Source organism: Bicyclus anynana, chromosome 14 (assembly GCF_947172395.1).
Source record: "Bicyclus anynana chromosome 14, ilBicAnyn1.1, whole genome shotgun sequence".
NCBI lineage: Eukaryota > Metazoa > Arthropoda > Insecta > Lepidoptera > Nymphalidae > Bicyclus > Bicyclus anynana.
This window is the reverse complement of record NC_069096.1, coordinates 457,002-483,052: the sequence shown is the minus strand read 5'-3', so window position 1 is coordinate 483,052 and position 26,051 is coordinate 457,002. Positions and strand designations below refer to the sequence as shown.

At 44.8% G+C, this 26,051-nt stretch overlaps 2 protein-coding genes across 17 annotated transcripts in view; one reads left to right on the top strand and one right to left on the bottom strand.

Annotated features, from left to right (window-relative positions):
- The window catches only part of LOC112046464 (histone deacetylase 4), a 90,708-nt gene extending 76,342 nt beyond the window's left edge, over positions 1–14,366 (top strand). For 9 of the 15 annotated variants that reach the window (XM_052885275.1, XM_052885273.1, XM_052885281.1 and 6 more), the window contains 8 exons: positions 887–994; positions 4,409–4,582; positions 5,357–5,427; positions 6,499–6,647; positions 7,531–7,635; positions 8,282–8,454; positions 9,031–9,428; positions 10,832–14,366. In XM_052885275.1, the coding sequence (XP_052741235.1) occupies positions 887–994; positions 4,409–4,582; positions 5,357–5,427; positions 6,499–6,647; positions 7,531–7,635; positions 8,282–8,454; positions 9,031–9,428; positions 10,832–12,092 (2,439 nt within the window). In that variant the 3' untranslated portion in view covers positions 12,093–14,366. The remainder of the gene's footprint in view (positions 1–886; positions 995–4,408; positions 4,583–5,356; positions 5,428–6,498; positions 6,648–7,530; positions 7,636–8,281; positions 8,455–9,030; positions 9,429–10,831) is intronic. The other 6 variants (XM_052885284.1, XM_052885280.1, XM_052885279.1 and 3 more) reach the window with 2 other exon arrangements.
- Positions 14,367–15,730: 1,364 nt separating this feature from the next.
- LOC112046473 (GATOR complex protein MIOS) lies at positions 15,731–26,027 on the bottom strand. Of its 2 annotated transcripts, XM_052885287.1 has the most exons (12): positions 25,745–26,027; positions 25,329–25,523; positions 24,385–24,528; positions 24,067–24,216; positions 23,563–23,755; positions 23,309–23,411; positions 23,091–23,241; positions 22,840–23,015; positions 22,281–22,374; positions 20,572–21,521; positions 17,609–17,832; positions 15,731–16,930 (listed from the first exon to the last, which is right to left on the bottom strand). In XM_052885287.1, the coding sequence occupies exons 1-12, from the start codon at positions 25,866–25,868 to the stop codon at positions 16,843–16,845; spliced, it is 2,592 nt and encodes an 863-aa protein (XP_052741247.1). In that variant the 5' UTR covers positions 25,869–26,027; the 3' UTR covers positions 15,731–16,842. The 2 variants fall into 2 exon arrangements, with proteins under 2 accessions (XP_052741247.1, XP_052741248.1); XM_052885288.1 differs by lacking the exon at positions 25,745–26,027 and having other exon boundaries at positions 24,385–24,547; positions 25,329–25,466.
- Between the last annotated feature and the right edge of the window lie 24 nt (positions 26,028–26,051).

The window sequence follows — 26,051 nt, the reverse complement described above, 5'->3', positions numbered from 1 at the left end:
ATATCAAAATCTTTATGTACTAAGTCATAGCCAATCGCTATTCGTGATGTAGATATATCATTGACTATTTAACTGTACGGCCCCGTCGAGACTGCTACGAGTATTGTTCGTTAACGTCGTTGCCAATTGTCTTTTGTGAAACATAATGGATAGCATAAAGTTGTGCATTGTCTTCAAACTAACAAAACATATTTACTTTGCTTTCCTAACTTCTAGTACGACGCCTTTTCAAAGTAAATATAGTTTATTAGTACTGTTAATGTAAGTAACAATTATTTATGTTCTCAGCTCTGTTCATTTTTTGGCAAAACAAGTGTAGCGGTTACCGCAACCGATATTCGGTCGTCTTTGCGTGTCTAGTTAGCTTTTTAGACTTTAAATACAGACAAATTAATATGTTTCTCCAATTTTTGAAAATACCAGTTTGTTATGTGACAATTAGGTACTTATTAATCAAATTTTGCGCATGTCAATGACGATGTTTACTGTGGAATCGTAATTAATATCTTGAGTGATGGCGCATCGCTTATTTGAAATGGACATCAACGCATCCACTCACAATATATTAAGGGCATCAGAGAGTCTAAGGTCACGATCACGAAGGTCTATGTGATCGTGACCTTAAACTTATCGAATGTTAAGGCTGTATAAACACTCCCGTGACAGGCAGCGCGGTCATGAGCTTTTAGTCCATTTTAACGTTTCATACCCGCGCGTACGCTTGCAACCCGTGCAACCAGCCTTATTTCGTTTGCCCGGTTCGCTGTCACTCAGGAGCTATTACTAATAGTTACTAATAGATGAGTTTTGTGCACAAACGTTAACAGTCGTAATGCTTCGCCGTGCACCGCTGCTAGGATGTCTGATGTGACGCTTTACGTTCCAGCTGAAGAAGCAGCAACAGTTGCAACAAGAGATATTGTTGCAGCACTTCCAGCAGCAGCGCCAGCAGCTCGCCGAGCAGCACCAGCAACAGATCAGGCAGCATTTAAAGGTAATCTTCTTTCTTGTCTTTGGAACTTTGTACTATGATAATTTCACCAATATTCGTAATTCATTTTAACGAGTAGTTTTTTAGTAATAGGCTTAGTTTACAAGCTTTTTTGAAACGTAGTGATTTAACCGTTCAGAAAGCAGAACGATTAATGTACGAGTAAAGGATTGTGTGAAAAGATGCGAGTTAAAAAGACATTTTCAATTCATCATCGAAAAATGTATGCAACCGTCTTGCGAGTTAATTATATTATTGAATTTATCAATTATCAGAATAAATTATTGTTTAACGTAGGAAAATCAAGGAAATACCATATAATGTTTTTTACTTTCGTAATATGTATGCAATAATGTTTTTGTCCTGATAAAAGAAACGTGCAGTTTTTTATTTGCGTCAAAGGAAATTCCTAATCAATCAGTGCTAGTTATCGTTCAGAATCAGTAAACATATTGTAAAGTTAAAATTAAAACGTTGTTGTCCTGCTTAGTATTAGCACCTTACTTTATTAACTTTGGATTCCTGTCTCAAGCGTCTCAAAAACAAATTTCCTGCGAATCGAACAATTATATCTTAAGCCAAACTCGTAAACCCGCGGCTAAAGTCCTGTACATCCAGTATATCATACCGCGACTGCCAGCATTTTTCTCATCCGCTGATTGGGGTCGCCGTAGGTTAATGCGGTCGGCCGAGCATTATGAGTGATGTAATTGCAGAATACGGGCTATCCGCTAGCGCTAGGCCATTCACGTCTATTTATACTGCGCGCCCGCGACAGCTTGTGTGTGTGTGTGTGTGTGTGTCCCATCTCGCCAGTGCTCGCACCAACAAACGTCGCGAGGATTGTAATTATGTCTATTGCCGTATCGTGAAAAATAATCCATACTAATATTATAAATGCGAAAGTAAATATATCTGACTGTTTGTTACCTTTTCACGGCTAAAATACTGGACCGATTTAAGTTGAATTATGGTACAGAGATAAATTTGACCTTGGAGCAGATCATAGGCTACTTTTTATCTCATAAAAATCCATGGTCGCCGCGGGATTTGTAAAAAACGCAAACGGAGTCGCAGGCGTGCATTAGTGTACAAGTAGGATTGCATCGATATTTATAATAAAGAATAATAAAAAATAAAAATCTTGCGCTTCCATGTATTCTAAGTTCTATAATCTATAGAATTTGGCACCCACTTAAATATGTCTTATATGTCTTTTGTTGGTAAAATCGATAACGACCCACATTTGTGTTATTGGATTTGGCTTCCTTTTACACATTTTTTTGATAGGATATGTACTATTTTTGTCTCTGGGCCCAATTAAGAAGATAACATAAACCATCGACGTGCGTCCATGGCGTCCGGCTTCCGCTACTAATCATCTATAAACGAGCTATGTTTGACAATTAAATTGTAGTGTGTGTGGCTATCAAAGAGTTAATCATAATAATAAAAAAAACTTAAAATGCACATAACTGAAAAGTTGGACGTGCATGTCCCGGACCGGATTCGGATAGGTAGGTTCGAATCCGGTCCGGGACATGCACGTCCAACTTTTCAGTTATGTGTATTTTAAGTTTTTTTTATTATTATGATTAACTCTTTGATAGGAAGACAGAGGTCTTATCCACTATATTATAGAGGCTCAATAGATATCAAGTCACTTGTCGGTGATTTAGGTTTATCCGAATTACGTAAGCTGTCTGCAGTGCTTGTTTCGTCAATTGTTATTACATATACTTGCTGGTTATCGCCTGAGTCACGCTTTCTCCCCGATATCCGTAAACATCGGAGGTATGCGCGGCGCGTGGACACTGTCCAAAATTTGTATCATTCCAATCCAGTTTCACCCCGTCGGTATGTGTGACACATCGGGTGGGATGCGATCCTAGTTCACTAAATAAAATTCTTACTTTTTTGCCCACTGCAGGGCCAGGCCTCCCTCCTCGGCTGAAAAATAAATGTCGTTTGTTAAAAATTTAGCATAAATTACCTAGTTACCGAAAAACCCAGCTGATGATAACTGACGATCGCCAAATTAAAAGAAAGAGAGTTCTGTGGTAGAGTAGAAAGCACACGCTTGCGTTGTCGATCATTTACATAAAAAAAAAATCGATTAACATAAATTTAGATTAAGCTCGCAACACTAGTCTGCTAGTGACGCACAACGACAAACTGTCAACGTAAGTCGCTAGTCGATAATCGAATGTCAAAATTATCTCAATAGATAACGATCACTGACATCATAATTACAACACTGATATATTGATGGATCGATAACCCGATAACTTGTACAAATTATCTATTACATGACTAATAATGTCGATGTTTAGAGTTCCTTAGCTTTTAGCTTTTTAATTTTAAGTTTACAACTTACTTATCTCCATTAATTAATTACTTTACAGTTTACAATAATTTGAAAAAAGTTTTTGTATTTTTGGATGCAGGTTCTGAATAAAATGCCAGCTTGTCTTTAATATGACAACAATAAGCCCCAATAGCTCAACGGTTCAGGTAAATGAGTCAAAATTTCGATGGTCCTGGGTTCAAATACCCACTATAATATATTCTACTACTACAGACTTAGTTAAAAGAAAGGGAAATATTGTTGAATATGACAGAACTTGTCTAAAGTTCGCTCAATTTCAGTTAAACAAATATATTTGTAGTGTTACGATTGAATCTCTTAATAAAATATTTCCCCATTTTATTTTAGAAATTTTCTCTCATGCATCTAGTGAAATTGTACAAGTGCCAAATTGTTTTTACGTGCGTTACTGCAGATAAAGTGTGTAATTATCTCTTAATTAACATAGCGAGATCTAAATATATAAATACTAATTACTAGCGGACGCCCGCGACTTCGTCCGCGTGAAAATCGATATAAAATATCAACCCCTATTTCACACTTTTCTATTTATACTTCTGCAAGTTTTGTAAAGTGTAAAGTTAAACATTTAGTTCGAAGTTACATAAATTCCCACCAAGCTGAAAACCAGTAAGATTGTTTAAAATATGATTAAAAATAAAATTTAAAAGTTCCCCATATTTCCCCTATAAAAAAAATATTTTAGGTCAAAGGTCAAAAAAATGAGTTTTTCGCGATTTTCAGGATAACGGAAACCTTAATCATAAATATACCAAGATTTTAGACCATAAAATTATCTACAAAAAATGCGTAATTTATTTATTATATACGAGCCTCCGTTTTTGAGAAACAACGATTCAAAAAGTTGTAACGGTCATAATATGCACATTTCCACGCCATCTATGAGGTAGTGTGTTTTTTTGACGTGGTGTCCCCAGTAGGCTAGACCACGGCTCAGTTGTGATCTTGTTCAATTTAAAGCTATTGCAAAATAATGGGTATTTAAAAGCACATTTCAGCTCTTAATTCGCAGTTTGTTTGACTTGCAGCTATGGGAGCAACAGAAGGCGATGGAGGAGGCCGCGCTGCGGGAGGCGCGCGAGGCCCGCGAGGCGCGCGAGGCCCGCGAGCGGCACGAGCGCGACCGCGTCGAGCTGCTGCGCAAGAAAGACAAGCTGGAGCCCAGCGCCAACGCCTCCACACAAGTCAAGCAGAAGCTGCAGGTGAAGCCTTTCATACTTTATACTGTACACATTACGTCACGTGCCCTTTGTTGCGCAAAGTAAGCTTTTAGCTACTCCACCGAGAACACACACGTGCGTTTACTTACATTGTATAATTATGTACCTATATATAATGTTTACACTTCCTGAACACACAACTCGAAATTGTAGACAATCATCATCATCATCATCATATCAGCCGATGGACGTCCACTGCAGGACATAGGCCTTTTGTAGGGACTTCCAAACATCACGATACTGAGCCACCTGCATCCAGCGAATCTTTGCGACTCGCTTGATGTCGTCAGTCCACCTGGTGGGGGGTCGGCCAACACTGCGCTTACTAGTGCGGGGTCGCCATTCCAGCACTTTGGGACCCCAACGTCCATCGGCTCTTCGCACTATGTGCCCCGCCCATTGCCACTTCAGCTTCGCAACTCGTTGAGCTATGTCGGTGACTTTGGTTCTTCTGCGGATCTCCTCATTTCTGATTCGATCACGCAGAGATACTCCTAACATAGCTCGTAGACAATATGTAGGTATTATTAATTTAAGTTATCTCTATTGGCGACGTAAAAAAGCTTAAGCATACATATGATAAAATACATTTTTTGCTTTTTTTTCTTGGAGAGATATGTTTTAGATAATAATTGTTATTGCAAAATATGTAAACTGAATGAGATATTTAGGGGGGGGGGTTTTGCCCGTAAAATAGATAGTGAAGATATAAAAAAAAAATTAGAGAATTAACAAAGGATTTTATTAAATTTCCAGGAATTCCTGAAGAAAAAACAAGCGGCAGCAAATGCCAATGGAACAATAAATAATTCACCCTACAGAAATTGGTGAGTGTTAAGGTCCCATTGTGTAAATTATCCACAGTTGTAATTTTCAACTACCTGTGGACTCATGAGTGTGAGTCATTCGAGATAGTACGAAGTGTTCCGTGAATTAGGTGGGGAGTAGTGGGAGACCGCTTGGGCGGACTAGCTCATTCTTGACGTGACATTCGATCCATCCACACCTTTTGTTGAATAATTTTTCAGGGATTACATTGGGATAGGCGGGGAGAATGACCCGAGTTGAGAAAGGGAGTGTTAACTATTTTTAAAAGACGTCTTTAACCCTACATCCGTCACAAGTCCGGGACTTTATTCAAGGTTATTCTCTGCCACGCAAGGGTTTATTGGTAACATTCATAGTGGAAATTCTGACCTGAAGTCCATTCAATAATCGTGTTTTGCTCTTTAAATCCATTTTCGACCCTTTCAATCCTTTTTTCGACAAGTCTCTGGCGCAGTTGTTATAGTGTCGTGGTTCTCAACAGAGAGGTGCTGTGTTTGATTCCCAGCTTCGATCAGAAGATTTTATATTTTTTAAATAAAGTCAAGTCAAGTCAGCAGAATAAAACAAGTGTCCGTTAGATTACACAAATAAAGTAAAACTTTTTTAAAAAATAAAATGCCATCTACGAGTATGAGCCTCACGCATGACTGCATCGCAACAGGTTCTTGATGTGCACCAATAGGAATTGTATCAAAGTTCTTTAAGAACGCCATCTGTTGGTGGTTTCTCTATGCCTGTAGATGGTAGCACGATTCTTACGTGGAAAGCCCTTCTGGCTTCTGTGTTTTCTAACACTTACTATTTGTACGGTCAAGGCAACAGTGAATAGGCATCTTCTAGGCAAACGCGCTCTAACCTAGATCTCATCAGTGCTTTCTTGGCTTGATAGTAAACTATTTAGAATAAAAAAAATTCGCACAGACCGTCCGCCCGCCTCGCCCGATTACACTTTTTGTAACGCATTCACCAACTACTCCCCAAGTGAATTACGTAACGAAAGTGACTTTAAAAGTCCATTTCGTAAATAATATGTTATTATGAGTATAAGGCTTATATCGTTGTATCCGCAGGGGCATCGTGAAGTCGTCGTCGGGCGAGTCCATCACGTCGGCGGGCGCCACGGCCACGGCGCACCCCTACCGGCTCACGGCGCCGCTGCCGCTCACGCTCAACGCGCCGCCGCCGCCCGCGCCCAGCGACTTCCCGCTGCGCAAGACCGGTACGTGGCCCGTCTGATTCACACCACTACTCCACCGTGTTGTCTTTGAGTGGACTAACTATGCTATCAGTGGGCCTAACATGCGCGCCACGAGATACCTTGTGAAGATGAAAACATTGCTGAGCAATAGGCCAAATCGAAAATATCGTTATAGCTATATTTTCAATTTGTCGTTAATGGTAAAATTTGTCTTCACGATATATTTCGTTGTGCACATCTTAGGCGTACTGGGGAAGGAATTGATGCAACTAACTAGTTAGGAAGACGTAGTAATAATTGACGAACTTAGCAGATGATCTATCAGTTAGCCTAGCCAATAGTCGACGATACATTTCGTGAAGTCAAAAAGACTGTCGACCAATAGAGACGGATCGAAGATATCTCGAGAGCAAATATTCTGTTGGCCGACAGAGTCTTTTTGTCGTCATGAGATTTGTCGTTAACTCATCTAAATTAGGCCTACAAGATAGTCAAATAAAATAGATGTATAAAATTAAAAAAGTTAGTAAAAGTATTGGATTTCGACAAAGTTCAAACTGTTGCATCTTTTCTTTATCCTGATTGATCTAACCCATTAATATAAAGTAATATTACAACAACGTTTTCGAGTGACTCGTAAAAAAGATTATTTTTTAATTCAAAATAATTTTTACATTTCATTATATACATAAATTATCTGAAAGGATACGAGGAAGCATGATGAATGTGTATTTTCGTTTGCCTTAAACAAATAATCTGCCCATAATATAATAAGAATAACGTACGTTAAATTAACAAGTGTGCGCTAAAAATACAATAGCAGAAAAAAAATGTGCGCATCGATAGCGTAATGTCTGTGTGCGTGTGTAGTAGCTAGTGTAATGCATGTGTGTGTGCGCGGCAGCGTCGGAGCCCAATATGCTGAAGGTGCGGCTCAAGGCGCGCGTCATCGAGCGCCGCGCCTCGCCACTCGCGCGCCGCCCGCTCAAGACGCGCATCAAGCATCGCAGTGAGTACCCGCACCCGTGGCCCCACCTGCCGACACCGACTTCTACACAAATGTCGACCAATGGCGTCAGAGTTGTCCCAGTTACACCTGTGTCGTCTCAATGCAACAAAAGAGATGTATTTCCTCTTGTTGGAAACTAAAAAATTGGACACACCGGTTTGACACAAATCTGACATTACAAATAAATAAGTTGAAAAAAAAATCACATTAACCTCTTTCTTTAACAAAACATATTTTTGTCATTATTATTCAAATATCATATTTTTTCAAATAGGCTAAAATTTGTGTTAGGTGAGGGTATAACAAAAGTTAAACCTCAGAAGATCGAATTCTATAGACCTCTATGATCTGAGTCCGGCCCCATACAGTGGTTATTGATGACAGAGCCTCAAATACACTGCTCGCTTCGACACTTCGACGAAGTTCCCAAATGAGCCGAGCAATGTAGCGAGGCGTTTCACGTTCTAACCTCGAATGGCTTCTAGTCCTTTGACTCGCAAAAGCAACGACAATCGAAAGTTGAGCAAGGCGTGGTTGCTTGAAGTGGAGATCAACACTTCAATCAACTTCGCCAGTACTGTATTAAGGGTATTATGTCTACGAGCTCTCGTAGCCGGTATACTGCACGTTCGTGTTGTGTGCGCAGACTGCGAGGGCGGCTCGCCGCGCAACTCGCCGCCGGGCGCGGTGGCGGCGCCCATCCGCGAGGAGGAGGAGGGAGGGCGCGCGCCCGAGCTGCTCTTCTCGTCGCCCTCGCTGCCCAACATCTCGCTGGGCCGCCCGCACGCCGCGCCGCGCCACGCGCCGCCCGCGCCGCCGGTGAGGGCCGAACTTATAATTGCAACGACAATCATAGATAATACACACGACAACCGTGCCCTAATTTAGCTTTCATCTGGAATTTAATATAAAAAAGACGAGTGTGCTTTAGACCACACGACTGAAGTAAAACTTTTTTTAAAATAAAAAACAAAGCGCCATCTATGAGCCTCAGGCATAACGATATTGCAACAGAATGATGAATGCAAAGAGGGGTTTCAAAGTTCTCTATAAACGCCATCTACTAGTAGTTTTTAAAATAACAAACACCATTTCACTACGCCTGTAGATGGCAGCACGCACGCTATTTGAAAGTCGCCCGATTACCCTTTTCGTAAAGCATTTACAACCTACTTCTTAAGTCAAGGGTGTGTAAAGGAATTTATTTAAAAATAGATATTTATTTTTACAAAACATGCAATAATTTTAATAAAATATATAAAGAATACTTTATTAACTGTAATGAAAACAATCTTTCGGTCTGTAAATTGCACAGTTGTGTAAACATTTGTGCAATAGTCGGTAACAGAAATGTATCAGTGTTCACACAGTGTGTGACGGTGTGTGTGCGCGCAGGCGACGGTGGCGCTGCCGGTGGTGTCGGAGGCGGAGGCGTACTGCGGCGCGGCGCTGGGCGCGCGGCTGGCCAAGCGGCCGCTGGGCCGCACGCACTCGGCGCCGCTGCCGCTGGGCGACCCCGCGCTGCAGCCGCCGTCCGCGCACCACTACCTGCGCGACCAGATCCGCAAGACGGTGCTGACGCGCGCGCACGACGCGGCGCAGCAGCTGCGCGAGGAGGAGCCCGAGGTCATCGACCTGACGGCGCGCCGCGCGCCCGCGCCCGCGCCCGACGAGCCCGACGCGCCCGATGCGCCCGGCGCGTTGCCGCTGGCGCGCGCGCTGTCCTCGCCGCTCGTGGGCGCGCGCGCGCCCTCCACCGGCCTCGCCTACGACGCGCTCATGCTCAAACACGGGTAAGCCCCAGGACACTCGCCCTCTTACACTCACACTCGTCACTGTTTTTTTTTTACTTGAGAAGGAAAAAATCTCTATGGACTCCTGCCTGTCGACAGGGCGTGTCCGAGTTGCACGGACTAAAATAACCTCCTCTACTTCAAGGGTGGCACGGGACCGCACTGCATTACTTCATGCCCCCCTCTTACGAATTTTCTCTCTTCTTTTTCTCATCCTTTTATCGAACCTCTCTTCTCGTCATTGTTTCTTTTATCATTTGCGCGTATGCGTGCCACTCTTTTTCGCTATTCAGCATACGTGTTATTAAATTTTGAGAGCGCTGTGCGTTCCCTGTGCCACCAATCTCAGATTCGCGCAAGCCGGACACTCAAAAATGGCATGTCTTGGGGTGTCTTCCTCTCCGCAAAAGTAGCACTTGTCTGTTGGGGTTTTCCCAATTACGAATAGATAAGTGTTGAACACCCCGTGACCACTAAGCGCCTGCGTGAGCCAGCGATCCACCTCTCCGTGTTTTCTGTTAAACCAGCGTTTGAGATCAGTTATTAATTCCCTCGTCCATGCTCCTTTTCCTACTTCTTTCCATTTTTTTTCCCACTCTGTAAGATATTCTTCCCGCTTTTCTGTTAGCTTTAGCTCTTTTTTTGAAAAAAGTTGGGCGCGTTCTCTGACCATTTTATCTATGGGAACAAGCCCTGCAATAACGAAAACTGCATCTGTGGAGATTGTTCGGTATGCTCCACAGATACCAATGGCTAAACGTCGCTGTACGGCTTCTAACTTTTTCCGGTATAGCTCTACCCTCATCGCTCTATCGAAAATTGGCGCCCCGTAAAGAATGACTGAGTGGGCGACCGATGCCAGCACCCTGTAGCGATGCCGTGTAGAAACCAAAAGGGGTGTGGATTTTCATCCTCCTCCTAACAAGTTAGCCCGCTTCCATCTTAGAATGCATCATCACTTATCATCAGGTGAGTTGACTTGCACTTGATAGACAGATGACATTGACGTTATTGTGTTCGGTGTTGCGCATTAACAATTGTAGTCAAGGGCTAACTTGTAAAGAATAAAAAAAAATCCTTCTCTTGCTTGCTCTCGGACCACCCTTAGTTGGCATTAATCGATATAGTGCCTCCGTCATATTCTGCACCTTTTTTGCTACCTCCTCTATGTGCTTTTTATAGTTCAGGTTCTTATCCAGCCAGAATCCCAGATATCTGATGTAATCTTTTGGTGTGATTAAGGCATCCTGAACTACAAATGTTATGGGGTCTAGCTTTCTTCTCCCACTAAATACTATAGCTTCAGTTTTTTCTGGAGCTAAAGACAGCTGTTTCCGAGCATCTCCGCATCCGAGGGGAACTCGTCACTGTACCGCTCGTGTAACGTTCGCTCTCCGCGGCAGGTGCCAGTGCGGCGCCCACGCGCCCACGCACCCGGAGCACGGCGGGCGGCTGCAGTCGGTGTGGGCGCGCCTGTGCGAGACGGGGCTGGCGGCGCGCACGGAGCGCACGCGCGCGCGCAAGGCCACGCTGGAGGAGCTGCAGAGCGTGCACACGGAGGCGCACGTGGCGGCGTGGGCGGGCCGGCCGGCGCCGGGCGGCGACGCGCGCGTGCGGCTCGTGCGGCTGGCGTGCGGCGGGCTGGGCGTGGACGCCGACACGGCCTTCAGCGACGCGCACACGCCGGCCGCCGCGCGCCTGGCCGCCGGCGCGCTGCTGGACCTGGCGCTGCGCACGGCGCGCGGCGAGCTGCGCAACGGGTTCGCCGTGGTGCGCCCGCCCGGCCACCACGCCGAGCCCGGCCAGGCCATGGGCTTCTGCTTCTTCAACAACGTGGCGGTGGCGGCGCGCGCGCTGCAGACGCGCCTGGGCCTGCGCCGCATCCTCATCGTGGACTGGGACGTGCACCACGGCAACGGCACGCAGCAGATCTTCTACGAGGACCCGCGCGTGCTGTACGTCAGCCTGCACCGGCACGACCACGGCAACTTCTTCCCCGGCACCGGCGCCGCCAGCGAGTGCGGCGCGGGCGCCGGGCTCGGCTACAGCGTCAACGTGGCGTGGCCCGGCGCGCCGCCGCTGGGCGACGCCGAGTACCTGGCCGCCTTCCGCTGCGTCGTGATGCCCATCGCCGCCGAGTTCGACCCCGAGATCGTGCTCGTGTCGTGCGGCTTCGACGCCGCCGCCGGCCACCCCGCGCCGCTGGGCGGCTACCGCGTGTCGGCCGCGTGCTTCGCGCACATGACGCGCGAGCTGCAGGCGCTGGCGGGCGGGCGCGTGGTGCTGGCGCTGGAGGGCGGCTACGACCTGGCCGCCGTGTGCGACTGCGCGCAGGAGTGCGTGCGCGCGCTGCTGGGCGAGCGCCCGCCCGGCCTGGCGCTGGCCGAGCTGGCGCGCGCGCCCGCGCCGCACGCGCAGGCCGCGCTGCGCGCCGCCATCGCCGCGCAGGCGCCGCACTGGCCCGGCGTGCGCCGCTTCGCCGCGCTCGTGGGGCTGTCGGCGCTGGAGGCGGGCGGCGCGGCGGCGCGCCTGCAGAGCGACCGCGACGCCGCCGACACGGCCGCCGCCATGGCGTCGCTGTCGGTGGCGCCGCCGCAGGCGCAGCCGCTGGCGCTGCGGCGCGCGGCGTGCGAGGAGCCCATGGAGCAGGACGAGGGCAAGTGAGCGCACATTCCGCAGGACGAGTGCAGTGTTCGACGAGTCCGTCTCGCGGGGAGATGGTGAAATTAAGACAAATCTTAATTTGAAAGCTTTAAAACGTAGTAAAATTGTAAGTGTACAAAATGATGTTATTATTATTCTTATTATATATTTGGATATGCTTTTAAGTATGACTCAGAAGCGTATCGCCGCCGTCGCGCAGCGGTCGCGTCGCCGGCGCGTCGCACGCACATTCCGCGCGGACGCGTCGCGTATCTTTGTGTATACCAAAGACTTCACATGTGAAACTTTTGTCTATCGTGATTTGTATATTGTGTATTTGTTGTGCGACCGTGTCGCAGTCGATATTGTTATTTTTGTATGTAGGAGAGCTGCGGTCTGCGGATCTCCGTTTCGTTTTAACTTATTCAAATTGGTGTTGATAGTCGTTTTTTGAGATAAAAAGATGTTTAGCCGAAAATTATATGTATTGTTACGGCGCCGTTTGCGTATACTGCGACGAGTGAAGCAGCAGCCCGCTTGTGTCGCGCCTTCGCTCGTCAGCTCTTAGTGTCTGGACGCGCACTGACGTCGCCGCGGGGGCCCGCATTCTTTATTACACTCAAACATACTGTACTACCTTTTTAATCTTACTAGGACATCTAGATCTTAATATATAAGAAATTTGTTAGACAATTGTGTTCGTTCAATAAATAACATTTTAAACGGACCTTAGATAGCAAATGTTGTAAAAATGTCCCTTTTATAAAACAGAGGCTTCTGCTTCTAAACAGACATAATTTGTAAGTCTAAAAGTCTAGATGCATATATATGATCATGAGACGAGGACTCAAAACAAATGAGTAGTTTTTCTATTATTATAGTATTTTTGGATATATAGCTATTTGTATGTCATAACGAATGTCGGCCCCGTCCAGTCTGTCTGTAGAGATAGATCACTAGGTGTTCAGTGAAACGATTTTAGTCGATCTAAACAAAAATGAATATTTCCTATTCTAATTACGATTAATATATAAACTAATGGCCGTTTTCCAGATAGTGTATTTGATAACCTACGATTAATGTTTAACGTCTCAGATAGTAAATGTTCGTTGGGAATGTAGATTATATTTTATCGGTGTTGCTGCAGTGGCGCCGCGCTCGTGGCGGTGCGTCAAGTCGACTCCGACTTTAGGTAGACAATGCCAGCTTACACTCGTAGTGTGGCGTTTAGTACTTCATCCGACAGAGGCCGGATCATCGAAATGTATTTTCAATAAATAATTTTTCTGTAGATACTATCTTTGTCTATTTTTGATGTTTCCATAATTGAGAATACTCGAAACATTTATGTCGAATGTGGTACTTACTATCTCTGAAATGTTTTATATTTAATGCAAGTCTATAGATCCCAGTCCTAGACGAATAATTGACATTCAAAATGTCTTAATGTCTATCGATCATGATTGTGGTATTTTATATGTAGGTAACTCTGTAACTTAATTAGTAGATATTATGTAAAGTTATTATAACTATTATCGACGAAGCAACCTAGCGTTTACGGTTGCCAGACGAGTTGAAATAGTTTTAATCACTATTAAGGGGCAATTGGCCCGTTACAGACCTTTAGCTCTTGCCGGTGAGGATGTTGACGCACCGGCGCCACGAGCGCAGCGCACGCGTGCGTCCGAGTGACGTCACTATTGTGATGACGTACCGCGCGGTATCTTCGCCTCGGTCTCGTGTAGTGTTATTTATGCAGATGTACAGATATTTATTTATATTTAATATATATGGAAATGTTTATGTAATAAAATTTACCAATAGATAGGTTATTGTAAAGTTCCATCACAATCAGTGTACACTCGGCGCGAGCGTCAAATTGATATATTTTTGTATGAAGACTGTCTGTCTGTCCGTGTAGTATACATGCCGCGGCCGCCGGCTGCGCCTGCTCTCCTTCACGGTGACATTGAACATCGACAGTTGTATAAATGTTTTAACTATGTCTATATATTTGAGTTTTTTACCTGCTGGTAGCGTATTCAGTATCTGAAGTCGATGTCAATCTCATACAGAAGGAGGGTCGATTGTCTAGTGTACTGTCGGCCGTCGACCGAGTCGACGCGGCCGACGCTCGGCGGCAGCCGGCGGCCGCGGCGTACGCCGAGGGATGCGATCCTTGTACGATAAACAGATTTAAACAATGTTGTATCTTTGAGAGTTTTATTGTTAAATTGGAATACAGATGAAATAATTATTTAATAAATGTATATATTATATATATATTTGGAAATATACCAGCATTTTTATTTGCGATCGCTTTTTTGAAGTTTATTGGAGTTTACGCCTTAAGATTTTTTTAATCGATTTTTCATATATAGTATGAAAAAATATGGTCAGTAAGATTCGATTAATGAATGACAGCGTTACATTTTTGTGCGCAACCTATTCTGCGCACCTTTCATCGTGCGCTGCCGCCAACAGCGGGACAAATTGCCCTAGCTCGCCCGCACGCATGTGCACGCTGTTGGCGGGCGCGCACCCCGCGGCTCCTCGGTTACGCACCTTTCACCTTTCATGCGTAAGTATTGAGACGTACCTACATGGTGTATGGTGCGGGGCAACATACACCTGATTAGACAGTCGATCTGAGAGAGTAAACTCCATTCGTGCGTCGGAGCTGAAGCACACTTTTTATCATATTTAGAACCCTCTAATGCAATAGTATATTGTTATACGAGGGGCTAAAAAAACCCATTTAGTATATGTTATACGAGGTAGGGCCGCTAAGTAAAAACCGTGTTAATAATAATTTTAGCCCATGATTTACGGTAATTAAAAAACAAAATTAATTTAGCCCTTAGAGGCTCAAATGCTTGTTTACCCCCGCTGTGGAGTGGTAACATGACAATTTTTGAGTATTATATGTATGAATAGAGCGGAGCAGTGCTTGACTGCTATCATGCCTGACGATTGACGATGGTGCAGAACGCGTTTGCCTAGAAGGTGCCTACTCCTTTGATTATATACAAGACCTATTCTCTTTACTTGAAGATATACTCATTATAGGTAGAGAATTATATGTATAGTATTTGATCCATAAATGGGAGCAATGCTCCATGCACGAACGAACCTGAGCTTTGTATAGAGTAAGAAACTGTTGTTTCACCTTGTTAGACATACCAGCTGTTTCTGCGTTTGATTCAATGCAGTATACAAGTAGGTAAGGAAAAAAAATTAACTACAGATATGTTGTGACGTGCACAGGTTTCGGGGTAAGTTAGCTTACTACTAGTTATAGCTTTTTCGCTGATTTCGTTTTTGAGAAGGAAATGAGCTACTTAAATGAACATGAGTAGTAAGAAGTATTGTAACCCTCAATTCAGAAAATAAATTATTACTAGCTGACGCCCGCGACTTTGTCTGCGTTTTCACAAATCCCTCGGGAACCATGGATTTTTCCGGGATGAAAAGTAGCCTATGTGTAAATCCAGAGTAAAATTATTTCCATTCCAAATTTCAGCCATATCTGTTCAGTAGTTGCGGCGTCAAAGTGTAACTATAAAAAACAAACATCCATACAAATTTTCGCGTTTATAATATTAGTAGGATTATGTATTAGGATATTTTGTCGAATTTCGACAAGAAAAACAAACAGGTTGTCTATTATACATTTATTATTATAATTATGATAAAAATATATTACTAATTGACTTTGTAAACATGGAAAAGGCAAAAAAGTCCGTAATTAATAGGTACACACTTAACTTAAAACGAATCTGATTATAAAATAGTACCCACATTGACTGATTTAAGAATATTGCATTTTATAAAAAATATTTCCATAGTCAAAAAAATATGTCTTAATTTACAATCACATACATACATGTGTCCACTGTACAAGCCAGTTATTGATGTTTACATTTTAAATCTGTATTTCCAGTATGTCTATTTTATTTTATTTATATTTATTTTTTATTCTTTACAAGTTAGCCCTTGACTACAATCTCACCTGATGGTAAGTGATGATGCAGCCTAAGATGGAAACGGGCTAACTTGTTAGGAGGAGGATGAAAATCCACACCCCTTTCGGTTTCTACACGGCATCGTACCGGAACGCTAAATCGCTTGGCGGTACGTCTTTGCCTATAGGGTGGTAACTAGCCACAGCCGAAGCCTCCCACCAGCCAGACCTAGACAAATTAAGAAAATCTCAATCTGCCCAGCCGGGAATCAAACCCAGGACCTCCGTTTTGTAAATCCACCGCGCAAACCACTGCGCCACGGAGGCCGTTTATATAAATTATTTTGTGTGCATAAATGTTGTTGGCCTGTCTAAATAAATAAATAAATATAATAAAATGGCGCGTTACTCAAACATATCAGTGTATGCCCACAACTGAATATATATATATATACCAACAACGAAATTAAAACCAGATTTATTAGTGGATTCATGTAATTTAAAATGTCATATACAAAGTATCTTATTTAACAATTTGTAATAATGTAAAAGACTAGCAAATTAAGTCTATTTGCAAGCTTACAAGATAATTAAAATTAAAATCAATAAAAATACTACATGACTACCGGACATCACTTGTTGATTGTAATATCGCTTAAACAATATATAGACATCATTTACAACAGCACCATTTGTAATCGAAGTTACCTTAGTAACTCGTATGTCATACGTGTGTCGGTGTGCGGCCGCAGTTCACCGCACGGCGAGCGCACGTCGACGGCACGGCGAGCGGTGCGCGGCGTGTCGCTAGGGGTGCGGCGGCGGCGCGGGGTCCGGGGGGTCGAGCGCGGCGCAGCGGCAGCTGCACGAGCTCACCGGACACTCGGAGTGCTCGCTGCACACAAATGTACACGTTGTGGGCTGACCACGTGTTGAGTCCTCGCCCGCGCGGCGGGGGGGTCCCACATGCGGGTCTAAGCCGGCGGAGGCGCCTCAGACCAATTATAGAAGGACCTGTATCGCACTCATAGTCACGAACAAAATTGTCTGTCATTTTCTGAGGAAAACGAGCTTAGATTTTGCATATATCTTATACTAATCTAGAAGTCTTTGTCCGTTTTTTACACAATTCAATTACACAAAAAGGATTTTTTACGGAGCTCTTTAACCGACGAACATGAATTACAACTATTTAACATCGATTCTAGAGACAGTTTTTATAATCGCATTAGATCGTTGATCGTATACTTTGACAGAAAAGTAACGAGGCAGAGAGGGAGGCAGGTCCTATAAAATAATTGGTCTGAGGTGGCCACATTAACTGTCGGCTCCCACTCTCATAGGCTATGTAGTTAACTCAAGACTCTTGACTTTCACTGTTACAGGTGTGAGAGTCAGATTCGGATTCTTCATTCAAACAATATTTGAATATCATTTAATATTATGATTTAATGGTGATAATTTCCATTGGATGCCTCGGTCCGAGAAGAGCCCACAACAAACTCTATCAAATTGTACAAAATTATCTAGAACAAGTACACAGTCACAGTACACAGCTAGTGATCGTACGCACCTGAACCACTGCAGCAGATGCGCGGCGTGCCCGCCGTGCCGGCACGCCACGCACCAGCTGAACCAGCCGCCGAAGGAGGCGGCGGGCGCGGGCGCGGCGGCGGCGGGCGCGGGCGCGGGCGGCGCGGCGGGCAGCGCGCCCCCGCCGGCGCCCGTGCCCAGGTGCAGCGAGCACACGCCGCAGCGCGGCAGCGGCTTGCGGCAGTTGGGGCACGACGAGATTTGCTGCAACGCACAGCGAAGATAAATCAACCGACCAAGACACACAAAACACTAAAACTATCAAGTAATAGTACAATCAAAAAAAAAAATAATAATAACACATATGCTGAATAGCGAAAAAGAGTGGCACGCATACGCGCAAATGATAAAAGAAACAATGAGGGGAAGAGAGGTTCGAGAAAAGGATGAGAAAAAGAAGAGAGAAAATTCGTATGCACTAATGCAGTGCGGTCCCGTGCCTTGGAGTAGAGGAGGTTATTTTAGTCCGTGCAAGTCGGACACGCCCTGTCGACAGGCAGGAGTCCATAGAGATTTTTTCCTTCTTAAGTAAAAAAAAAATAGTACAATCAACTGGTATTCTGCCTGGTAAGTTGTCCGGGAGTTTTAAAAAATGGGTGTATTACTTTTACGGTTAAAATTACCCTTTATCAAAACTCCCACAAAACAATGCCTCCATTTTTAGGCTCAAATTACTGGTAAATAGTGGCAGAAAACAGAAAAACAGTAAACTAAATGAAAAATAAATTAAAAATTGTAAAAGTATAGATATAAATTAAAATGTAATAATTCAATTCAAAATTGCAAAATCAAGCAGAATCAAAATATTGTGGAATGAACTTCAAGGAAATAAGAATTTAATAATAATTTGATACTAGAAATTAATTATACACCGCGCTACGTTATTCGTCTTAAAAAAAAAAAAAAACAAAGTACAATTCAAGGAGTTACAATTCTAATAAACTTTCAAAAATCGATTATTTTAACACATCCTGTATTTTCAAACATCTACCTACCTCCTCGCCGCAGTCACATCGGCAGCCCGTCGGTCCTTTTGAGCTTTGAGGTCATTCACTTTAACCTATTTCTTTAAATTAAATTTTATTTTCTTTACGGGTGTTAACCCCTACTAGACCTGTGTCGATCGCGATTGATCGAATCTCTGATACCCGATCAGTACTTGTGCGTGAGCGAGTAACGCGGCGCGATTACATAATCACTTACTACACTACCGTCAGGTGAAATTGTAGTCGATGGCTAACTTGTAACGAATAAAAAAAGGGTTCCGATTCATGTCCTACGGATGTTCAGTTTAAGACTCAAGTAACTACATACTTTAAGTCGAGTCGTAACCAGGGCCGGACCGTCCATACGGCGAAAGGAGCGGTCGCTCCAGGCGCCAAATCCTAGGGGGCGCCGAAATGGTAAAGACCAGATCGAAAAGAAATTTATGTGATGAATTTACGTGCGCGAAAGGCGCCATAATTGGATCTCGCTCCATTCTAAAATTTACCTCGGTCCGGCGCTGGTCGTAACGATACACAAAACACGAAAGACCCGTGACCCGAATGATCGAATTATTAACTCAATCCCAACCAATCACCTTGCGTTATAAGAAACGATCGAAAGATACATTTCTTACCTGTACCTATTTTTGGACATTGCCGACAATTGCGGCGAGCGGCGTTATCAAAAAGGAAACCGCAAAAGACTAGGGCTTGCTATTTTTTAAAATATTGGATTCTCGATATATCGATAATTTCAAAATAAATTTTTTGGCTAAATGAAAACTTTTAACAAATAAGTATTTTTTAAACTTCACTATTTTTTATGTGACTAAATTGACAAGTAAATTAATACGATTAAACATGTTTAAAGTTTTGTCTGAGGGTAAAGTAGTGTATACTATCTGAATACATTACGTTTTACTTATTTCGGTGACATTTTCGATAAAATGCAATTAAATAAACTAAAATATGAAAAACATAATAAAGTAAAAATAAAGTAAAGTATGTTTGATAATGTTTTAGTTTAAATAATTTGCGAGGGATATAAAAAATTAAAATTTGTTAAAAATATCTAGTATCGATATCTACGTTTCAATATCGAACTATCGATATATCGTCCATAAAAATATTAGTAATGAATACTTATCGCTATTAAGTGATAATGTCGATATTTTGATATATCGATATTTTATTAACAGCCCTAGTAAAGACACTGCCGCCGACTAGGTGTATCAAAAATAGTAGGTATGTAGGTATTAAACAACAAAATTTCTGAAACTAGGTTAAAGTTCATTAACTTCTTCTTTCCAAACAGAGTGAAACAGGATGTTCTGAAGTTTTTTCATCAATTTTTTTTTTTCGATAGCGTGTGAATGTGCTTCAGCTTATTTTTAATATTACTATAGAGTTTCTCGTAATGGATACATACATGTCGCGGCGGATTATAGACGCGGCCGGTAGCACGGTGTATAGAAATATACCATACCCAAGCGTTCCACGATATTAAATTAATTGTATTAAAAAAATCCAATTATCATTTATGAATTTTTAATTCTGCTTGCAACATTCAAGGTCAAAAGGTTTGACCTTGAATGTTGGATACAATCAATACTAGAAATAGATGAGCATAACATTCATTACAAGGAATTAAAAAATAACTGAAGTATTGATTCCACTTGTTGTTCACAAGACAGCAAGAAGAGGGTGGAAATGTGTGATGTGGAGTTTCAAAAAAACATTAAATCAAAATCAAAAGTTCACACAGACTGGAAAGATATATGTATGCAGAAAATAAAATTAAAAGACAAAGTTCTATTAACAAAAGAAATAAACATATCAAGATTACAGATATAAAATATTGGATTGAAAAATAAAATTGTAAATGGATTGGATAGTACTGAAGAATGGTCTAAAGTAAGGGATTGGTGCAGTAGACACAAAGAGAACGAGTACGGACCTTCATCTTGGCGGCGGGCGGCGGCAGGCGCGCGAAGGCGGGGCGCGGGCGCGCGCCGGCCGCCGCCACCGGCTTGCCGCAGTAGGTGCAGGCCACGCCCGCGCCCGCCGCGCCCGCGCCCGCGCCCGCCGCCGCCAGCCACGTGTCTAGCAGGCAGCGCGGCCACCACAGGCGCCATGCGTCCAGCAGCGCGCGGTACTCCGCCAGCCACGCCGCCACGCGCGCGTCGCGCAGCAGCTCGGGCGGGCAGCAGCGCGCCGCCACCAGCGCCGCCGACTGCACGTCGCCGCTGCGCTCCAGCCAGCGCTGCAGCACGCCCACGCCGTCCGCGCTCACGCCCGTCAGCAGCAGCGCCGCCAGCGAGCCGCGCGCGCGCAGCTCCTCGCCCGTGCGCGCCACGAACTCGTGCAGCGGCGCGTCCGCCAGGTACGTGCACGCGAACGCCACGCGGTCCTCCAGCCGCACGCCCGCCTCCGCCAGCACGGCGCCGTAGTCGGGCTCGGGCGCGTGCGCCGCCGCCAGGAAGTGCAGCAGCGCGCGCAGGTAGGGGTCGGGCAGCGCGGGCGCCGCGGCCGCCAGCGCCTCGCGCCACAGCCGCTCGTCGCCCGGCGCCAGCGCCAGCGCCGCCACGCGCAGGCGCGGCTCGCGCGCGCGCGCCAGCACGTCGAGCGCGGCGCGCAGGCGCAGGTGGAAGGCGGCGAGCGCGGCGGCGCGGCACGGCGTGCCGGCGGCCTCGGCGCGCTCCACGCCCGCGCCCGCGTTGTCCCAGCCCCAGCCCCAGCCGCACAGCTGCAGCGCGCGCGTGCGCTCGGCGCTGCGGTACACCGTCACCTTGCGGCTGGGCAGGTCGGGCAGCAGCAGCGCCACCGCCTCCGAGCGGTAGCCCTCGCCCGGCGGCCGCAGCACGCTGCGCACGCCGGGGTGCTTCCACGGGCTGTTGCGGATGCAGCCTGCGCCGAGACCCACACTCGCTTTCTTTGTACATTTCTTTTAAAAACAATATATGACCAATGTTCCCATTCCCCTGCAACTAGTCGGGAAATACTGTATTAGGAGTTGGTACGACCGTTAGTTCAACAGGGCGGGGATCGAACCACCACCCCTCGGTGATGAGTCCGACCTCTTTGCCATTGAGCTGTTGCTGAGCAAGCTTAGCTTAGATCTTCAAGTCGATTGAATATTAGTATAAAGAAAACTTCCACGACATTATCTATCTATTGAGTCATTAATAAATAAGATGAAGAAATGTGGTCCTAAATGAGAGCCTTGAGGAACACAGGACGTGATGCATATCTAGGTAGAAAATTACTTTAACAGCTACTGACTATTTATTTAAATATATGTCGGAGATTCAGATAATAATAATCTTACATTAATTAGAGTAACTAATTAATATCATGAAATCAGCTTTATTATTCATAACACAGGCTCTACGACTACTTTGGGGCTAAATGATGATGTGTGTAATGGGAAAGTATGTTTATTAAAAAAATAAAAAACAAAAAACACTATGGTCGTTAATCTCATAAAACTTTACCTTTTGAAGAAAGATGCCAAAAACATAATTTCATCCTAAATTATAAAACAGCGTGGTTTATCTTATCAAACGCTTCAGTCAAATCAACGTAAATACTCTAAAATGCTGCAATCGAAGGATTCTCAATGAAGCCAAGCAAGAAATGACTACAAGTTATAAAGCGTGCACTGACCGTCCTCCACGAGCGACTTGCTGAGCGCCAGGAAGTGCCACAGCGCGCGCAGCGACTCGTCTTCCGCCAGCTCGGCGTTCTGCCACAGGTCGGGCTGGAACACGAACTGCGATGCTCATTCATACCTATGTTCACTTATTTTTTATTGTATCATGTATGATGTGGCTAATGGATTTAAAATTATGACTTCATGACGATTTTACAGTAAGACGTCACTGTTAAGTACATGCAGAAAATGTGTGTGTGAGTGTGTGTAAACGCTGCCTATTAGTTAATTCCTATAATTCCACTATAATATATATATATATATAACCTATAATTCCAGTGACTCTAAAATTCTAAATTCGTGATAGCTCATTCATATAGGCAGACAGAATTAAACCGTGCGCACGAGCAACGTCAAATAACAACGAAACCTTTGCTAAAATCATCTGTCTTGGTCTGGTACTTAATAGTGAAGACGTGTTGTGTTGAAATTAATAATAAGTAATATTTCTCATAGAAAACATTACTGTATGTATGTTTGTATTACGTATTTTCTTCGAATGTCTCCACTAACCTTGAGCCCGTAGTCGGTGGCGGCGCGCCTGCGCGCCGTGTGTGAGATGTCGGGCACGTGCGCGTAGAAGGAGGCGTGCATGCCGCGCAGCGCGCCCGCGCCCGCCCACGCCAGCGCGCCCGCCGCGCCCCACGACAGCGTCACGCGCTCGCACACCGAGTGCTCGCTCAGCGCGCCTGCGGGGCACACACGGCACACTCTGTACTCTGAACACAGCTCCATCCTCCTCCACCGCTTCGCCGCCGCCTTACCCGACTGCGCCAGCGTCAGCAGGCGCGCGCGCTGCGCGGGGTGGCAGGCGAACGACGCCAGTGGCGCCTCGCCCACGGCCACGTCGCGCTCCACCGCCGAGCCCTCCTCCGGCTCCGTCTCCGCGTCCTCCAGCGCCGCCGTCGCCGACGCCTGCGGAGCACACGCTACGGTCACCGGCGCCGGCGCCCGCCCGCGGGTCGGCCGCGCCGCCACTTACCACGCTGTCGAAGGAGGACTGCGCCTTGTACTCGTGCGCCTGCTGGATGTCGTGCAGCCGCAGCGAGCTGGCGTCGCGCTGCAGCGAGATCAGCAGGTTGCGTCTGTAACGGGCGCACGCAGTTATGTCGCCTGTGTCGTAGTGAAGCTGCCGGCTCATGTTTCTAACTTTAATAGTTTATACTTGTATCATTTGCATTTACATTTGCTTTGCCACATGTTACACGGACGTCGCCCCACCCCGCGCACGCTCACCTGGTGGGGCTCCACTGTATCTTGCGCGGCGGGCGCGGCAGCTGCAGCGTGAGTAGCGGGCGGGCGAGCGCGCGCGCGTCCCACACGGCCACGCCGCCGTCCCCGCGCGACGCCACGTGCCAGCCCTGCGGCGCCGCGCTCGCGCCGAAGCACTGCCGCGTGGTCACCGCGCTGCTGGCGCGCGCGCCGCCCTCTGCCGCACAACACAACCGTGCAACCGCATTACACCAATGTCTGCACCCACAGGCACCAGCAAACGTGCATTGCTTTTGTGCTTCACTGCAATACTACATGCAAGCTTGATGGAAAGCAATGATGAGGTCTGGGCTGGCAGACGCCGGAAGGGCATTTCACGTCTTTGCAGTTCAAATAAGTGTTAAAATGTTAGTGTAAGTCGTCTGAATGTCAATAAGTATCAATATAAGGATGCTTGACTCTTTACAGCTTTTCACTATTCTGTGGTACACGGGAGAAGCCTACAAGATTATGTCTTTTCCAATCTACCTCTCAAGTCGTATATCTTCAGATGCTTGAGGTTCATGGAGGCGACCAGCGTGCAGGGCGCGAAACTACACCACGACAGAGTGTGCGCCGTCTCACCCATGGCCACCTCCGCCAAGGGCCGCGGCGCGCTCGCCGGTGGGGACGAACTTTCTGTGGAGACATTTTGGCGTTTTAATCATCTCAAATAAAATATGTTATTGTTGTTATCTTAAAATATTTGATAGTAAAGTTGATATATTTCTATTGAAATTATAAAAAAAATTCGCACATGAAAACTCTAACATGAGAAATGGGAATCAGTCAAGAATGATAAAGTACCTGTGAAGTCATCAGAGCTGCAAGTCTGCACGTCCCACAGCAGTATGCAACTGTCACTGCGGTGCTTCTCCAGCCCAGCGGCCAGCAGGTTGGTCTCTGTCCTGTTCCACACCACAGAGTTGCAAGGACGAGAGCATCGTGGCACTGTTGCGTGAATTAATACCTGTTATTTTAATGACATCAGTAGGCCTAACACTTCACAAGATATTCTTTGAATCATCAAAGACAATATCTACTGAAAAGACATCAATAGCGGCAATGTCGCCTCAGCCCCACCAACTCTTTTGCCTCAATGCAATGAATTGCATTATATTTTATTGCTTTGCAGAATATGTTATTGGGAATCTAAATCCTCTCTATGAATGAAAAAATCTGAATTCATTTATTCAACTAGGTTTACTTTACAAGCACTTTTGAAATGTTAGGTTTGTCTGTTTGTTGTGTAGCAGTGACTCTGCCATGGGCTATGCTAAGCTGAGCTTGACTTCAGTTAAGCTGAGCTCAACAGATCCTTCAAACAAAATTTCATAACCCATCTTCAGCATGATATGTGTATAGGGAAAAATGTTATTAGCCATAACATAACCAATATTGCCCATTCCTTTCAGGAGGTACAATAATAGTCCAAATGAGCAGCCATCAAAGCTGTACAACTTTTGGTTTGAAACCTGCCATATTAACATTGAGTTACAAGACTTAAATTAATAATTTAAGAAAATTATTATAGTCTCATAAACAACAGTTTAGCTTCAACAAAAGCTAGAGTCTACTCTCACTTTTGCAAACAACTTCATTTCAAGCAACAGCAATTGGAAGCAAGACTATAAGCAAGTGAGTTGTGGGTGAGGTAATTTCTGACAGCAGAGCCATAACTCGTCGAGCATGGCAGCTTGCTTGAGGTTGCAGTCTTCTACAGTGATAAAATAAATTAAATGCATACTTACCAAATTCTTGTCCTACTAATCCAAGTGGATCATAAGTCTGTTTTAGGCTCGTAAGTGAAACCTTGCCGCTGGCGTGCCCCAGAGCCAGCAGAGGATCTGGGTGGTCGGCTACAGCACTGACGTCCACGCAGCGCACTCCACTGGCACTCTGCGAAGCCACCACTACTGCGCCTCTGGTGGATGACAGCTGAGTGACTGGACGGAATTGTTACAATATGAGCCATGAACAAAACTTACCACAGTGCATTTTTATAAGATTAATTATTTCAATAAAATATTAAATTTTAGTATAGAGATAAGGAAAAAAAGATATTTTGATGTGTATTCATATTCCCAAATCAGTCGGAACAAAGAGCGGTAGTGTGTATATACCAAAGAAAATTAATTGTTGAAATGAATAATACTTAGATTATTACATGTAGTCTTTTTTTCGATATCCTGAAGACGAGACACCTCATACAGGGTTATGTCTTGACCCCAAACGATAAACTTGTCTTGGTGGACTGGCGACCAAATCACATCTAGTTTGCCGCTCGACATATTTTTTATCGATTTTGGTCGTCGACAATAGGTTTATCAAAATAATATACATTTAAGCAACATGATTTCTTTTTATTAAATTGAACAAAAATATTATTAACATTATTTTTATTTAGGTTTTGACAACTTTGACTTGACAATGTCAATGACTGACAACAACTGACAATGACATTTTATTTTTAT

Coding starts and splice junctions, on each gene's coding strand:
- LOC112046473 (XM_052885287.1), bottom strand. CDS start 25,868: ATGTCGAGCGGCAAACTAGATGTGATTTGGTCGCCAGTCCACCAAGAC. Junction 25,524..25,744: donor TATCGAAAAAAAGACTACAT/GTAATAATCTAA, acceptor AATTCCGTCCAG/TCACTCAGCTGTCATCCACC. Junction 22,375..22,839: donor CCACCGACTACGGGCTCAAG/GTTAGTGGAGAC, acceptor TTCGTGTTCCAG/CCCGACCTGTGGCAGAACGC.